Source organism: Carex rostrata, chromosome 33 (genome assembly GCF_964058835.1).
Source record: "Carex rostrata chromosome 33, lpCarRost1.2, whole genome shotgun sequence".
In the NCBI taxonomy this organism is placed as follows: Eukaryota; Viridiplantae; Streptophyta; class Magnoliopsida; order Poales; family Cyperaceae; genus Carex; species Carex rostrata.
In genome coordinates, this window is record NC_135950.1 from 277,933 (window position 1) to 296,487 (window position 18,555).

Below are 18,555 nucleotides of genomic sequence, written 5' to 3' on the forward strand. Positions count from 1 at the left end.
GCAGTTGAACTACACTGGTACTGGTACCAACAAACAGTACAAAGTCGCATCAACAGATTATAATCTTTGTTTGAAATTCAAAAGATTTTGCTTGGAAAATGTTTTGTGCCCAACAAAATTGTTATCTCAAGGCTAGCATGTACCCAGATAGCTATGAATTCAAGTAGATTATGACCAAACTATGAAATTCAAATAAAACAGAAAGATTCTGATTCCAGTTTTACCCTTGTTCATATACTTTGAAAATTCATCTGTCATGATATCACTTCTTCAACCCTGCTGGCTTTGAGAAACCAGTTTATTTATGTCTACAACACAACAACACATCGATACACATCACAAATCAATATAACAACCAGGAGCTTTTAGTATCTTACTTTATATAAGCATTATACCCACATATCAGAATCACAATACTGTTGGGTCCCTTACTCATTCCTCTTGTTTTCTTTTTTATTTTCTGTTATTTGTAATTACTAAAATTTGTAGGATCTTATTTGTAAAATTTGTAAAGACTCTAATAAATCTCAGAAAACAGAAAATGGGAAGTGCTTTTTTCCCGACAAAAACTTGATCTATCTCCTCTTTGATTTTCTCTCTTTGAAACCCTTGTTTTTCTCTACAACTGGTATCAGAGCATAGAGAATCCTGGTGCTTCTGTTTTCTGATTTCGTTTTGCTTTCAGCGTGCTACAGTGATCCGCGAGCTACAGTGAACAGTGATTTCGTTTCTGGTTCGCTGCTCTCCTTTGTTCCACGGTGAGCTGCGATTTTGGGTGTCTTCTCTGTAGACCGCGTGGGTGAACCAAGATCCCTTTGGTTAATTATGCATTGATTGCTGTAAGAATTATTTAATCAGAATTTTTTAGTATTTGGTGCATCAAAGTCTCGGTTTAGCGGTGATCTAAATTTTTTTTTAAATGGAGGAGAGTAATAGTGGTACTATGATCAAACTTACTTCGTCCAACTATTCTATTTGGAAGTCTCGTATGGAGGATTTGTTGTATTGTAAGGATGCTTATGAACCCCTTACGGGTACAAAACCCGATAGTACCTCCGATGCGACTTGGAAAATTTCTAATCGAAAGACAATTGCCATAATTAGACAATGGGTTGATGATTCCGTGTATCACCATATTTCAACCGAAACCGAGGCTAAAATTTTGTGGGAGAAACTTGAGGGTTTGTATGAGCGCAAGACAGCTCAAAATAAGGCCTTTTATATTAGAAAGTTGGTTAATATGAAATATCAAGAAGGGTCTTCGGTGTCGGATCATTTGAGTCGGTTTCAAGATTGTGTAAACCGTTTGTCTACCATGAAAATGGTTTTGGATGAAGAGTTACAAGCCTTAATTTTGTTGAGTTCTCTACCCGATAGTTGGGAAACTTTGGTGGTGTCTTTGAGTAACTCGGCACCGGATGGTGTTGTGACCCTAGCCTTGGTAAAAGATAGCATGCTCAATGAGGAGTTGAGGCGTAAGGAGTTAGGGATCACTAGTGAGTCTTCGGCTCTTGTTACCGAAAATCGGGGTAGAATTACTCATAGAAACTCTCATTATGATGACAAGCGGGATAAGTCAAAGAAGAGGTCAAAGTCTAGAAAGGGAATTATTTGTTATTATTGCAAGAAGCCCGGTCATATGAAGAATGAGTGTCGGAAATTGAAAGCCAAGAATGATGGTCTTAAGAGAGATCAATCTAGGGGTAAAGGCGGTGATGATGAGAAGGTGCATACCACCGCCATTGCTTCCGATGGAGAAGTATTCATTGCTTGTGATGAAGGTTTTGTAAATTTCACTAGTCAAGACTCCACTTGGGTAGTGGACTCCGCGGCCTCATTTCATGTCACATCTAGATGTGACTTGTTTACTTCCTACAAGGAGGGTAATTATGGTGTTGTAAGAATGGGGAATAACGGAGTTTGTAAAATCTCCAGAATTGGAGATGTATGTGTGGAGACTAGTTTGGGATGCAAGCTTGTTCTCAAGGATGTTCGGCATGTGCCGGATATGAGGTTTCACTTAATTTCGGTTGGTGCCCTTGATGATGATGGGTACCAAAGTTGCTTCTTTGGAGGAAGATGGAAATTATTGAGAGGACATTTAGTTGTTGCTCGTGGTTCCAAATCCGGTTCGCTTTATGTGACTCAAGTAAAGGTGTGTGGTGAGGTGAATGTCTCGGAATGTAACTCAACCGATTTGTGGCACTTGCGGTTGGGTCACATGAGTGAAAAAGGCATTGAGATTCTTTCCAAGAAAAATTATGTCTTGTGATGACACCTCTCTCACTTCTTGCACACATTGTTTAGCGGGCAAACAACATCGTGTGGCCTTCAAAAGAAATCTCACAAGCAAGAAACCGGATTTGTTGGATTTGGTGCATACCGATCTTTGTTCAATGGGAGATAGAACCATTGGTGGTGCTCTCTATTTTGTGACCTTTGTGGATGACCACTCTAGAAAATTATGGGCATATTCCCTTAAAACAAAGGATCAAGTGTTGGATGTGTTCAAGCAATGGGTTGTGGAGGTTGAAAGAGAAACCGGAAAGAAGTTGAAATGTGTCCGGTCGGATAATGGAGGAGAATACCGTGGTCCCTTTGAGACATTTTGCAAGACCAATGGTATTAAACTTGAGAGATTCGTACCCAAAACTCCACAACAAAATGGCATAGCCGAAAGGATGAACCGCACCATTTGTGAGAGAATTCGATGTATGCTCTCTCATTCTAAACTTTCAAAAGGTTTTTGGGGTGAAGCCTTGAACACCGCGGTGCACTTGATTAATCGTTCTCCTTCACATGCGTTAGACGGTGATGTACCGGAAAGGGTTTGGAAAGGTAAAGACATCATATGATTATCTTAAAGTGTTCGGTTGTAGGGCCTTTGTGCACATACCCAAGGATGAAATGTCAAAGCTTGATAGCAAGACCAAAGAGTGTATTTTTTTGGGTTATGGAAATGGTGAATTCGAGTATAGGTTGTGGGATCCTATTGAAAAGAAGTTAGTGAGAAGTCGAGATGTGGTGTTCTTTGAGCAAGAAAACATTGAGAATGTCGGAAACCTCGACAAGACGAAAATTTCTTCAAGAAACTTTGTTGATCTAACTCCTATTTCAAACAACAACCAAAATACCCAAACAACTCAACCAAACATAACCCAATCAACCGAAACAAATGACCTTCAAGAGGAGGAGAATGACTCTCAAATCGAAACCTCTTCAAGTGAGACTCCTCAAGTGCAAGAATTGAGGAGATCAACCCGAGATAGGCGGGCTACTACAAGGTATTCTTCTAATGAATTTGTTTTGCTTGTAGATAGTGGTGAGCCCGAATGCTTTGAAGAAGCCATATTGTCGGAGCACAAAAGTGAGTGGTTGGAAGCCATGCAAGATGAGATGAAATCTTTGCATGAGAACAACACTTTTGAGTTGGTGGAGTTACCAAAAGGCAAGAAAGTGCTCAAGAACAAATGGGTGTTTCGGATTAAATTCGAGGGTTAAGAGGCAAAACCGAGGTACAAAGCTCGGTTAGTTGTGAAGGGATTCGACCAAAAGAAGGGAATTGATTTTGAAGAAATTTTTTCGCCCGTGGTCAAAATGTCCTCAATCCGGGTAGTGCTTGGTTTGGCCGCTAGTATGAATTTGGAGATTGAGCAACTAGATGTCAAGACCGCATTCCTCCATGGTGATTTGGAGGAGGAGCTCTACATGGAGCAACCCGAGGGTTTTGAGAAGAAGGGGCAAGATCACTTGGTATGCAAGTTGAGGAGGAGCCTTTATGGCTTGAAACAAGCGCCTCGAAATTGGTACAAGAGGTTTGAATCTTTTATGTGTGACAACAAATTTGAGAAAACTAATTCTGATAATTGTGTTTTTGTGAAAAAGTATTCTAGTGGTGATTTTATTATCCTCTTGCTCTATGTTGACGACATGTTGGTCGTTGGAAGTGATTTGACAAAAATCAAAGCATTGAAAGAGAGGCTTGGGAATGAATTTGCCATGAAAGACTTGGGTGCGGCAAGGCAAATTCTTGGGATGAGAATCACTAGAGACCGTAAGGATCGGAAGCTTTGGTTGTCACAAGAGAAGTACATTGAGAAGGTACTTCAAAGATTCAACATGAACAAGTGTAAACCGGTAACATCTCCTCTTGCTAGTCACTTTAAATTATCTCATGATGGTTGTCCTAAAGATGAAAATGAGAAGAATGAGATGAGAAATGTGCCATATGCCTCGGTTGTAGGCTCTTTGATGTATGCAATGGTGTGCACGAGACCGGACATTGCTCATGCCGTTGGTATGGTAAGTCGTTTTCTTTCTAATCCGGGTAAGGTGCATTGGAATGCCGTTAAGTGGATTCTCCGGTATTTAAGGGGCACAAACAATTATTGCATTTGTTTTGGTGGCACAAACAATCCGGTATTGGAGGCATATACGGATGCCGATTGGGCCGGTGACATAGATTCGAGGAAGTCTACATTCGGTTATTTGATTTGTTTTGGAAACGGAGCCGTGTCATGGCAATCTAAGTTGCAAAAGTGTGTTGCACTCTCTACTACCGAAGCCGAGTACATAGCCATTACGGAAGCATGCAAAGAGTTAATTTGGATGAAAAAGTTCTTGCATGAGTTGGGTGTTCGGCAAGAGAGGTATGTATTATTTTGTGATAGTCAAAGTGCGATTCACTTGAGCAAGAATCCGATGTTTCACTCTCGCTCCAAACACATTGAGTTGAGGTATCATTGGATACGTGATGTGCTTGAGAGCAAGGAATTGGTGTTGGAGAAAATCCACACGAGTGAGAATGGTTCGGATATGTTGACAAAGTCGATACCGTCATTGAAGCTTGAAGTTTTTTGTGAGAAGGCGGGTTTGGTTGGAGGACACGCTCCATGAGTCGGGAGGAGGAGTTTGTTGGGTCCCTTACTCATTCCTCTTGTTTTCTTTTTTATTTTCTGTTATTTGTAATTACTAAAATTTGTAGGGTCTTATTTGTAAAATTTGTAAAGACTCTAATAAATCTCAGAAAACAGAAAATGGGAAGTGCTTTTTTCCCGACAAAAACTTGATCTATCTCCTCTTTGATTTTCTCTCTTTGAAACCCTTGTTTTTCTCTACAAATACCAACATAACATCAGCATAAATAATCCACGTTACATTATCTGGAATTCAAATGACTTTTATATATTATGAAAACTGCAAAAAACAGTCTAAAATATTTTTCATCCTCAAGTTGAATAAAGGATTGTGTGGCAACACGGTTATAAACAAAACATAGTTCTGGACTCTCATCCTCACGATAGAGCCTACTCACATCCTCCAGTAACTCTTACAAAACTGGAAGATATCTTCTCAAAATATAGAGTCTTTTTTTGCCATAACAATACTTCTCCTTTTTTTCCATTGTTGATTAGTCTAAATTGCCCACCATTTTTAACCTTCAACTTGTAGCGCGATGGATTTATGCCGGAAATAAAAGAAAATTAATGAGATTACTTCAGATAAGGTGAAAATGTCAGAATTTTGAACTGTCAAGATGAAAGTACCTTGAACCATCGACAATCACATCTTTTCTTTTTTCTCACTGACTTCAACTTCTTATGGTTCTTTCCGTCTTTGTTGCTCAAGGAATTGTCATCCTGATTATGATTAGAACTGATAATCAACGAAGAAAATGGATCAATATTGTATTATTGTTTGAATCTTCCTCCATGAAACATGTCTTTGGTGCCTGGTAGAAGAGAGTGCAAAATCAAAAGTGCTTATTGTAATTGTATAGCTTGGACAGGTAGTCTGTTTTAACTTCTATTGCAACAGTGATTTTGTTGATGTAAACCATTTATATGAAAGTGCAAAATCATAATGCCTCAACGAACGAAAGACAACATTTATATGATTTTGTTGATGTAAACTATGCTAAACATGCTTCCAATATTAACGATTCCAAATCAGACAAAATACTAATGTAGAAAAATAAATCTAAAATAGATCCATCATTTGAAACCGGTAACAATTTTGCACTACAAATTAAAGTAAGGTTTTCTTACTCTTTACGGTAATACTGATAAGTAAGAGATTCATAAAGGTATGGACAAGCTCGCTACAAGTTACAAATTACTGTACGCATTTGATATCCTAAAACAGTTGAATATAAAGAAAAAGGAAAAAAAAAACAAGTTCATACCTGAGATCAGAATATTTGGATTGTGCAGAGAAAACGAAAGAGAAGGGGGAGCGTCGCAGCTTCGTGGGAAAAAAAAGGGGGTGGTTCGTGGGAAGGTTTAGCTGGAAAGAACGATGAGGGACTAGCACAGTAATTGATGAAGGGTAAAATCATCTTTTATGTTTTTTTATTAATATTAATCTTAATTTTTAAATGGTTAAATAAAAAATGGGAATATAAATAAAACAATTAAGTTTTGATAGGGATATAACTAAATTTTGAATTGTAATGGAAATATATCTAAAAAGAGAAGTTCTGATGGAGATATATATAAATTTCTCAAGTTAAAAATGTTGATGCAGCCCATTCAAAGAAGAGAAATAAAAAAAATAGTAAGTTCCTAAAAACCGGGTTCACTAATGAAAAATCGGTAAATTTAATTGATTTTGACCTGTTTAATTACATAGGCGGTCTCTTTATTGAATCAAACCAAGATTAGTGTCTGATTTTTTCCGGTTGAACTAACTGGTCTGGTCTGGTTTTAACAACACTGGTTACAAGATAACAAACATTTTAAGTTCTGAAATGAAGTAAAACAAAATAGACAAAAATGGTAAAGAATATTTGTCTCATGAGTAGTGAAACTGCAAGTTTTATTTGGAAAAGAAACTTAAAAAAAATAATAAGAAAAAAAAACACACATCGTTTTGCACTGCCCTTGTGTATTTTGAAGTTGATTAATCTCTCAAACAACTGATGTACCGTTTTCTTGCTTTGTATCTTTTAGTTACAAGACTCTTGTAACATGTTTTAATGAAATTAAATGGGGCCTGACCTCTATTTTTTTCTCAAAAAAAAAATGATGTACCGTTTTCTCACTTCTTCTGCACATGAAATTGCCACTTTTCTTTCAAGAAATGAAAATTGGCTCATTGATACTATTTCACCGTTTCATACCTCTGTTTAAAATTTAAGTGATAATGGGCTTTTAAAGGCCCAGTGAACAGAGTAAAAGAAACTCTGAGCACAACTTTCAACAATTCCTAAAATGTAAAAGCGGATTGTCAGCCCAATGGGCCTGCATTTATTGGAAGCCCAAAATATTGGTTTGCTCTGAATTGCTTTTAAAATGTATCCGAATTATTTTATTAACACCTATCTCATTGGGCTGCGAAATTTCTTTATGTTATTTCGATATCATAAATCCTATCTAGGCTCTTACATATATTAAAGGGCTAGGCTACTATGACATTGGTGTTATTTGAAATTAAATAACACCAACTTTTAAACCCTTAGATCTGCCTTGAGATTCGTACAAAATAAAGTGCTTGAACAGTAAAAGCAGATATTACGAATCTCAAGGCAGATCTAAAGGTTTAAAAGTTGGTGTTATTTAATTTCAAATGACACCAATGTCATAGTAGCCTAACTCTATATTAAATGATTGCAATGATTGGAAAGTTCGACAACATTAATGCAAACTGGTTTATTTTTTTTTATTTTTTCGATCAATGCAAACTTAGCTTTCTCTGAAAGCTAACCCCATAAATTATGAATCAAAGACTTGTAATATGAAAGCATAATAAATGACTTAACTTGAACAACATAATTAATTAAACTTGTACAAGAAAATAGAACATAAAACAACAAACTAATATGAGAATTCTACTCTAATTATAGCCTCATACAGGTGCCAGCCAACTACATACATACTTATTTCATATTTTTACAGAATATATATAGAGAGTTTCAGCTGCAACACCATACATATCTACTAATAGATACTTATTATTGCAAAAGAACCATTCGAGTGCTTGAGGCACGCTGCATGGTGTCTCTCAGAAAACCCCATTGAAGAAATGCATGCAACATTTTTCTCAAGAAGCTTTACTGAGATTCAGGGAAGATGATGGCTTTTGGTGATTAACTTTTTACATTTTTTACTTATTTGCCCTTGGATTTTTAAGAGTTCATTCTTTGATCTTTGCGAACCGACCGCGCACCCTCGGTTGACTATCTGCCAAAGCCTTCCTGCATGCATACTATTAAAAAAAAATTAGGAATTAATAAATTAAAAAATAGATATTCTACTTGGCTTGTTAGATTCCACAACAATGTAAAGTCAATTATTGTTTGCCTTCTGGTAAATAAAAAGATTTGATCTTTATATTTAGATACCTTTATTTTTCGGCCAAAATTTCTCTTGATTTTCTTCTTCCTATACCTAGAAAGCTTTTGCTTCCTTTCTTCACTCTTCAAATCACTCATGGTCAGAAGCCGCTCGAATGAAGTTTGAACACTGCCAGCTGGGTTCACCATTCTCATGTTATTATTTCCCAAATTCTGTAATAAAAAAAAAAACATCTTTAGTCAAATTTTCCTTATATGTGATATATAAATTATTGGAGGATCAGTCAAGTTTTGTGACAAAAATAAAATTCACCTGAATATCTCCTTCACTGTAAGCTCTCCTCAATCCAAAAGCGGTTTCAAAATCGAGCCCCTGAAAGTCGAGAAAATTTGGTCTGACAGAGCATCCCGGGACCCACTCCATCGATTTCAAACAGCCAGAACTGATGCTTTTCTGAATAACCCCCTCCCCTTGTGCACATATTTCACCAACACCTTTCGTCCCACTCTCTTGTACATTTTGAACTGGAACCTCCATTATCTCCTGCACAGGAGGTATCTTCACATCCAACAGATCAGTAAAATTGGTGTTCTCTTCTATGGCCGATTTCTCAAGTAGATCCTTCTTGCACTCGAAGAAGACATCATTTAGCAGCTGTTCGGTTTGCATTAAATGCATGTCAGAGACATTGATTGTGTCGTCGGTGCTAGAGATAATCGAAATGGCAGCAGCCGCAACCGGATCAATACCCAAAACCGGTTCTTCTATTATCGTTTCAGGCGCTTTAAATAGGTCTCCCTCTCCACCTAGGTCATATTCTGACATAATCGAAGGTTGAAAAATGGAACCCTGCACACAACAGTTGCAAAGATTTATCAACTGTTTATAGAAATGAAATATGAATAAAGAGAGACTTTTGATTAAGAAACCCTCAGAAAAACACAAAACCTAAAACTTAGCTAAAAAGATATTTTTGATAGTACAGTCAGTACAAGTCATTTTCTGTGGAAGACTGGAAGTACAACAGAGTTCCTTTTTTCTTTCTTATTTTGATAAAGTAATGGTGCTCACTGCTTAAAAGAAGAGCAGAGGTTTCACACTTTTTTTTCCCTTTCTGGGTGCTAATTGATGGTGCTTATTGCCCCTTTTTACAAGTTGATGAAATTCCCTAATTTTAGAAATGTAAATTATGCAAAAACACACTTTTTAGGGTACAACTATGCAAAGATAACTCTATTTAAGACTATTCTTTGGTGCTAGTCAACCTCTTTAGTGTCTCTATCAAAATTTAAAGCAGATACCAATAAACAGTTGTTTGGCACCAATCTCTAAACCTAATCTATTGGTTTAGAAATGATAGATTCTAATGGCTAAATATCTTTGATTCAGAATACCTCCTTTTTTTTCAAAATATCAAGGATGAAATTTAAAACTAATTGATGGGTCCATCATCACTGAAATTATATTTTAAAGTTAAATGATTGTTTACATGCAATACTTTACACCTTATTGATAAAAAAGATAATGAAAAATTAGAAGTTTAATAATTATTCTTTATTTGATTGTGAAAAAGAGTTTAGAATTGTAATATAACAAATTCTCTGGTTAACCAAAAGAAATATGACACGCAATATTTCAGATTTTTTTTTTCCAATTTCCACTGCATAAATATGAACATCATTAATTAAAAACTCGTACCACTGATCTAAGAAAACTCTAGAAGTTGGCAATCAAGTGTTTAAGAAAATACCCAGCCGACATCATTCAAGTACACGATTTGTGTATAAAATTAACAAGAATATTTTTCTATATTGGCTGACATTACATCAAATGGGAGCTCTGATGTGACATTTAACCAGTAGTAGAATTAAATTTGTATCTTCCAGCAAATAGAAGTACACCATTCATAGGAAGAATCAAGAGACACTTCAAAAACAAAATATGTTAAAATTTTACTACAAGAGAATCAAAGATAAATTGCATAAACATAAGATCTAGTTCATTTGCTTTAATCAGCTTTTCAATTAGTCTCCTCTCGAGAAATTTCAGTAATTCAGTACCGATTTTGATAATTCAACACACAAAAACACACAACAAATTGAGAATTTTGCTATTTTATTTAATTTAAATTTTACAGAATCAGCTAATTCCACTATTTCATAAAGAATATTACTAATTTCAAGCAAGCAATTGATAAAAAAAGGAGCATGGTGAGCATCATTCAAATCAGCTCAGTCAATCAACTAAGACTGCTCCTTAGTTGAGAAGTAAAAGGGAAAGAAAGAAAATGACGAAGAATTTAAATTTGTCTTCTTGTTTTTTAAAGTTAGTGGCTTTAAATGCACACTAACAATTTCATGGATAAAAAAAGAACTTACACGGATCAAATGACCCTCTTTCCTAAATCTAAACTCATTTATTCTCAAGAATTTAAATTTGTTATCTTTAGAAGTGAGAGGGAACAAAACTGGAAGAATTGAATAGAGGGATTAATTATATTTTTCTCTATTCACCTCCTTTAATCTTCTCTCTTTCTCTCTTCTTCCTTTCGCTCCTCTCAATTCAGGCATTCACCGATCATCATCAATTATAATTGGAAGCTGGCCATGTGGATTCATACAATAACGGACGTCTCCAGTGTCGTTCAAATTGGAGAGGGACTTAAAATCTGTAGTTTCAAGCAAAAAAAAATGCAAAAGAGTAGGAAATTACCACGGGGGACCCAACGTCAGTGAAACAGGAGCTGGAGGAGATAAACCCCGCATCGGCCATCGGAAATCGCTGCTGATACTGATCGCAGTGCCCGAACCCGTTATTAGTTAGGAATCCGGGCGAGATTCCAAACTCCCAACCCGCATCCGCATACATCTCTCAACCCGTTATCGTCCTTTCAATTTTGGCAATTTTGGCTTCTTTCAGTAGTGGTTTCTTTCGAGAAAGAGGAAACTATAAAGTGAAGTTAAGAGAAGTGAGAGGCGGCCGTAGAGAGAGATTTATACGCGAAGTGGAGGAACAAAACGACAAAACATCTCAGGCCCCAAGTGTTATTTTCTTTCTCTTAAAAATAGAGAGCGAGAGGTGCATACACCCACCGTGAACCAACCTGTCAGGATCCGCTGTGACAGAAGAACAGCAGACAGGGTATGTTTATTCTGAACCTTTTTTTTATTTCTAAATTTGGAAAGGAGTGCCCTGTGGGTTGGGGCCTGGTATCCTCTGAGATATCTCAGACTTTACGTGACTTTATGGAAAATCTCAACCGTTTAAATACGCTTTGCACGAATATCAAAGCACACATAATACTGACCTCCTACATCACCCCCGAATAGGCACCGGACACGTCGGTCACGCAAAAGTTGAGATATCTCAGAGGACATGCACTCGTGGGGTTTGGGGTTCATATTGTTTATGCTGGTGCCTACGGGCTTTCCCTAAAAAAAAAATATTGTTTATTCTGGTGCTTGACTTTTGCTACCACGTGCAACCCGAATGTAAGCACTACACAAGTGCACATGCAACTGGTACCAACTTTAATAAATGTATCATTTTCGTTGTAAATCAATTTTACACTACAAATTTTAGACATTTGCTAATACCCGTTCGGGTACTGTCCGTTTTACCCGGTCCTTATCCGTTATTCGTATCCGTGTCTGGGTATAGGCGGATAAACGGGTACACAGGTATGGGTTTGAGACGAGTAGGGTACCAATATTTGAGAAAAAAATCCGCTTAACCCGTACCCGCCTTACCCGTACCCGAAACCCGCCTACCCGGACCCGTTGTACCCGTACCCGCACTCATTTACTCGAACCCGCCTACTTTACCCATTCTACCTGCACCCTTTACCCGTTTAACCTGTACCCATTAACCCGTTTAATTTTGAAATTCAAATTTTAAAAAAAAAAATTCCCGCCGGTTTGTAAAAAAAAACAGAAAAAATAAGAAAAAATAAAAACAGTAAAAAAAACACAAAAAAACACAAAAAAACAGAAAAAAAAAACCGTACCCGTTACTCGAGACGGGCACGGGTTTGAAACGGGTAGGGTACACTTTTTTAAAAACCTACCCGACCTACCCGTACCCGTTCTACCCGTCCTACCCGTACCCGCTCTACCCGACTACCCGTCCCGGGTATACCCGAGGTACCCGTACCCTACCCGAGAACAAATGTCTACACTACACTAACAGATCAGAGAATTTTGTATTCGAAGAAAATATTATAAAAATAATATTGGAAAATAGAAAGAGTATTTTGGATTTTTAATGTATAGAAGACCGGTAAAAAAAATCAGATCTAAACTTTAAACCGATAAAAAATCTCCTGACTAAAAGAATTTTGTTTTTGTCCAGTTGCCTTGGATCCTATGTGGATCCGATAAATTTTGGACCTTCAATATAAATTGCCTTAGAAAACCCTTGCCTTGATTACCACATAAGATTTCAGACTTATAATCTTTTTTGAGTGAGTCTATGGTACTATGCATATTACGATTTGTTACTGTGCTACGGCTCTATATTCGAGTTTTCAAATCCTAATGGTCGATCCGAACCGTTCATCTTGTTCTCCATATTAATATGTGTTTGGAGACCAAATTTTACATTTTTTGAAATTTTTTTACTATTTTTTTATATTTATTGAAAATCACTGTTTCTGGATGGTCCAGAATTTTCAGATCAAGTGATTTTTTAAATATCTAAAAAAATAGTAAAAAATTTTCAAAAAATGTAAAATTTGGTCTCCAAACACATATTAATATGGAGAACAAGATGAACGGTTCGGATCGACCGTTAGAATTTGAAAACTCGAATATAGAGCCGTAGCACGGTAACAACCCGTGATATGCATAGTACCATAGACTCACTCATCTTTTTTTGTGAATTATTACGAGTTACAATAAAAATTCAAAACTTACAAGATATTGGGTGTAAAAAGTTTCTATCGGTTTTTTCCAATTTTTCCAAAAATTTTCCTTTTTATTTTTTTACCTGTTTTCCTAATTGCAAAATATAAAGTATATAAAGTTGTGATGTGCCAGAATGCTGCAGTTTTCTATGGCGTGTGCCAGACACCATGTAGTGACATAATGTGCCAGGTGTGCTCTTTTTATCAATTATTTAGATAGGATATGTATTAAATGTAATTCAATTTATTATTTAGTTATCATTTATTTTAAAGTTAGATAAGCGTTGGAATTCCTCGTGTCTTTCATAATTTATTATGTCTCATATAATTTATTTTTATTTTTAAAGCTCAAATAATCAATATGAATCGATCAACGTTATATTCATATTAAAATGTACTTGAAGATCAAATTTTAGATTTTTTTTAATAGGTACGGAATTACTATTTCTGAACCATCCGAAAACTCAGTGATATTGTAACCTTATGAAAAAATAGTAATTTTTTTTCCAAAAAAATATACAATTTGGTGTACAGAACATTTTAATATGGATATTAAGTTGATCGGTTCAGATCGACTGTTTAAACTTTGTAAATGAAAATAAAGTAAATAATGCACGATGAAATATAAAAGACATGAGACATTTTAACCCACCTCTTAATGTTATTAAAACATATTTACACGTACTATTTAAGAATTAGCGACTTCCAAATCGATTCAAACCTGATATATGCATGTTATCTAAAAAATGAAATATATATACAACTTTAACTTTTAAATTAAAAAAATATTTTTAATAATATTAAATAAAATAATTTAAGAGCTTGAATGTACAGTTATACACTCTTTGGGAAAAAATACATGTGATCGGCAAACTCTGCGGACTGCCGACCATTCAAAAGGGTTAGAAATAATTTCAGCTGAATTAAAATTATTTTGATGTCTATTTAAATTATAGTAAGTATGTTTTAAAATTCACATTAGATTACAACAGGAAATGCAAATTTCATTATACATTAGATTATAACATGTATGGTTAAATGTGTTGGGAAATAAAGAGGTTGTTTAACTTTATGTTTAATTCTACATTAAAACGTGCTTTAAAACCAAAATTTACATTTTTTCGAATTTTTTACTATTTTTTAAGAATTTCCAAAAATCATTGTTTTTGTTACATAAAATATAGTACAAATTCTGAAAACAATGATTTTCGAAAATTATATAAAAATAGTAAAATTTTCGAAAAAAATATAAAATTTGATCTTCAAGTATATTTTAATAAAGAGAGTTTACATTTCTTTATTTTTTTGTGCCTCCACCGTACCTTCATTTTAAAAACGTTAATAACTACAAATTTAAAAATTAAAAGTCAAAATCAAATCGTTGGATATGATCTACATCATTTTATATATGTGTAAAAAATTGTGATATTTCAATTTTGTTTTGATTGTCATCAAGAGTTTGTAAAAACATACTAATGTAAACAATTTTTAGACGTTGATTTTTCAACTTACTGATTCGCATTCAAAGCACTGCAGCGAAGTATCAGTACTAATTTTTTGCTCAAATTATACTCCATTTTCATAAAAAAGAATCAGAATTATTGTAGGGTCGCTTTTAAAAAATGTATATGCCTTCACCATAAATTATTTCTATCAACCAGATTTTTAATTATCTCGACCAGAAGCTGAGCCAATGAGTCCATGAAACAATTTAAAAAAGAAGCTTCTGTTATCATATTTTTCTCAAAAAAAAAATATAAAAAAATATTGTTTAAGTAATTGTAAAATTATAGCTCATGTTGAAAAGTTACCAGAAAATGTAAAAATAAGCTGCTGTTATTATGACGCATGCACCAAATCATTTTTAACAAAATATCTAAAAGAAATCAGAATTTTTTTTAGACCTGATGGCTCTAAATAATGTTCGAAATTCGGATAGAAGTTTCTTATGAATACATAAAGGTATAAATTTGCTCACATCTTTATTTTTAAAAAATGGAGGGGGAGGGGGGTTCTCGAAAAATTGAAAATTACATATTTTTTCCTTCTAAAATTGATAATATCATATTTACCCTTCTAATCTTTAAAAATTCACAAATTTACCATTTTATTGACTTTGCTATTAAAATCTATTTTATATTTAAGAATTGACCGTTTACTTTATTAAAAATAATAAAAAATATATAACATGTTTTAAAAGAAATACTAGTATTCTAATTGATGGTTTTCGAAGATAAATTAATTATTTTTCTACTTATAACGCTTACACAATTATATACCTAAATATCTATGTAAGCATAAATTTATATCTCTTTTCCAAAGTTCTATAAATTCATCTCTAATTTCAAAGTTCAAATAGTCGATTCAAAGGGTTAAACATGATTTTTGATATGAAAAGTACCTAGAGACTGAATTTTATATTTATTTTTTTAGAATTCTTTTACTATTTTTTTGGATAGGTAGAAAATTTCTAAACCATTCAAAAGTAGTGATTTTCTACCTATCTAAATAAATAGTAAAAATATTCTAAAAAATATAAAATTTTATCTCCAAGTATATTTTTATATGAAAATTATATTAACCGTTTATATTTACAGTTTGAAATTTAAATATTTAAAAGTAGTTGAAACAAAAGAGGGGCGAAAGTTTAGTTGCTATTTCTTCATTTCAAATTTTAATGTTGATAAGATTTGTCATCGAAATTTCAACCCGCAACTTCTCATACAGATAATATTATCTTTTGTCATTAGAATTACTGCAGTTTTTCAAATGAGTACAGATTTTTAATGAGAATTTGCAAGTCCTCAAGAAGGTTTAATTGAAACGAACCACAATCAGTTAATGATCAAACAAATTAAATTTGATAGTTGATTCATTTTTTTTTTCAATTTTTAGGGAATTATATAATTTTTTTAAGCCTTTTGAAATTTTACTGAAGGCTGAAGCCCTTGTTTTCCACTGTGCCCCTTGAATATTTTGTTATTACCAAATAATTATCAAATAGAAATTAGACTTTTTGAAATGTTACACATCGGTACTAGAAATTACATTTTGACACAGAAAGCCCGTTTGATGTGGGAGAAAAATGAAAGATTCTTGAAATAAAAAAATATATATATAGAATCGAAGTTTGATATAATAATAGTAGTACGTAGTAGTAATAACCATCATCACAATCTTAACTATAATCAGCATCATACTGTTATATAATATTAATATAATTGAAATAATAGTATTAACAACTAATATCATCACTATCATTACTGAAATTTTTATTAATACCACTGTCAAAAAATAAAAACCACAAATTATGAGAAATTCGAAAAATATCATGACCTCCAAAATTCAATATGTAATCCCATTCTTGGGAGGGCTCTAATTCAATCTGCACTGTAATATACTAATATTTAGATTTATAAGGGGAGGGAGGTGCTCTAATTCAATCTGCGGCCTTTCAAGAATGGAACCGCATATTGAATTGGATGTCCTCGTATTTTTTCGAATTCTCCAATTTCAGTGGTGTTTTTTTTTTCTTTTTGAAATTATATTAATAAAAATTTCGGCTATAATTATAGTATGTGAAGCATGGTGGAGAAAATGGATGGACAACAAGGAGATAAGACTTGTAGTCTAAGAAAAAGATTTAACATTCAAAGAATATGAAAAAATAGGTTTTTTTCCCCTTCCTTTCTCTCATTTCTCACCAAACCAAACAACCTCAGAGCGTTCCGGAAGGAATTGAGTTATACATTTTTTTATTCATCTTTGAAATTTTACATTAATTTCCTTAAAAATAAGAATATGTTAAAATGTCTCATTGTGTTCATGACTCGATCATGACTCGTATTCTTATCTCTATTTTTAAGATTCAAACAGTCAAAATGATCAATATAATTTTCATATTAAAATGTGCTTAGAAACTAATTTTTTTTATATAACCTTTTACCATTTTTTTTAGATTGATATAAAATTAGCATTAACTTTTTACCTATCTAAAAAAGTAAGAATTTTTTTTCCAAACAAATATAAAATTTGATCTACAAATATATTTTACATCAAATACATTATAATATAAAATTATGTTAAATAGTGCATATTGACTTGACTTTAAAAATGATCAAAATAAAAATATAGATACAATCAGAACACATAAACAATGAGATTTTCAACCCTACTAAAAGGATCTTTTAGAATAAATGTTGGCCGTGCTACTCACTTTAAGTAGTTTTGGAATTTATTATGCTTTAAATTACACAATCCAAAGACTCAAAATATCCCCTCTCCTCCTAAATATCCAAATTTATTTCTGGAAGGATCTGTGATGATAGGGCCAAATTGCACATGACAATGAAAAAGCATATTCCATGGAATCAATCTCCTTTACTTCAGAGGGATCTCATCACAATAGATTAAAGAAATCATTAGCTTTCCACTACAATATTTTAATTATGAAAATCATTCACCTTCCACTACAAATAGTATTTTCATGTAAGTTTTGGATGATGGAGCGTTTTGCTTCGTGATTTTTTTTTTTTTATTAAAAATTGTCACGAGCTCTCGTTCTTTTTTAAATTTCAAAATTTTAAATAACAATTAACAAAAACCGAGCACATACATAAAAATCAAGCAACCGAAAATTGAGAACGCTACAATTAATATACTCCTTTAAAAATTTCAATTTATGACCAGTACTTACGAAATAAACTGAAATTTTTTTAATAAGATTTCATTTTTCACATGATAACTAAATTATTTCCTATAAATAAACTGTAAATTTCACTTGGGCTGATTCTTAATTTATTTTATTATTTAATGCAATATGAATATTTTCAGCATATACCATTTAAAAACAATTAATAGAGGTTAAAGTGCTATTGACTTGACCAATTTCTCTATCACTAATTCATTATGAGGACACAGTTGTCTCCAGGAAGGATGCAAAAAGTTTAGACAATGAAAGTTCATAAATGTATTTATTTCTACAAAAATGTATAGGTTAATTTTAGAACATGAGAAGGGATCTGATTACATTCTTTTTTGGTGACACCGAATTACACTCTCCATTGTCAAAGTTTACAAAGTTCAAATAGTCGATCCAAACCATTCAACTTGTTGAATATGTTAAAATGTGCTCGCAGATCAAATTTTACATTTTTTGAAAAGTTTTTTTTACTATTTATTAAGTATTTAACAAAATCGCTATATTCAGACCGTTGAATTTTTGTACCCATCTTAATAAATAGTAAAAAAATTCAGAAAAATGTAAAATTTGATTTGCAAGAACATTTTAACATACCCAACAAGTTGAACGGTTTGGATCGACTGTTTGGACTTTATAAATATAGGGTGTAATTCAGT

At 33.5% G+C, this 18,555-nt stretch overlaps 1 protein-coding gene across 1 annotated transcript; it reads right to left on the reverse strand.

The window, feature by feature from the left end:
* Window positions 1–7,760: 7,760 nt before the first annotated feature.
* LOC144548428 (uncharacterized) lies at window positions 7,761–11,258 on the reverse strand. The gene is made up of 4 exons (XM_078297085.1): window positions 11,007–11,258; window positions 8,607–9,143; window positions 8,342–8,506; window positions 7,761–8,205 (listed from the first exon to the last, which is right to left on the reverse strand). Exons 1-4 carry the CDS (start codon window positions 11,160–11,162, stop codon window positions 8,134–8,136), a joined length of 930 nt encoding a protein of 309 aa, XP_078153211.1. The 5' UTR covers window positions 11,163–11,258; the 3' UTR covers window positions 7,761–8,133.
* Between the last annotated feature and the right edge of the window lie 7,297 nt (window positions 11,259–18,555).

Excerpts from the sequence above, each read along its gene's own strand:
- LOC144548428 (XM_078297085.1), bottom strand. The coding sequence starts at position 11,162 with ATGTATGCGGATGCGGGTTGGGAGTTTGGAATCTCGCCCGGATTCCTA. Across the intron at positions 9,144-11,006 it reads CTGACGTTGGGTCCCCCGTG|GGTTCCATTTTTCAACCTTC; the intron begins GTAATTTCCTAC and ends TGTTGTGTGCAG. Across the intron at positions 8,507-8,606 it reads ACAGTGAAGGAGATATTCAG|AATTTGGGAAATAATAACAT; the intron begins GTGAATTTTATT and ends TTTTTATTACAG.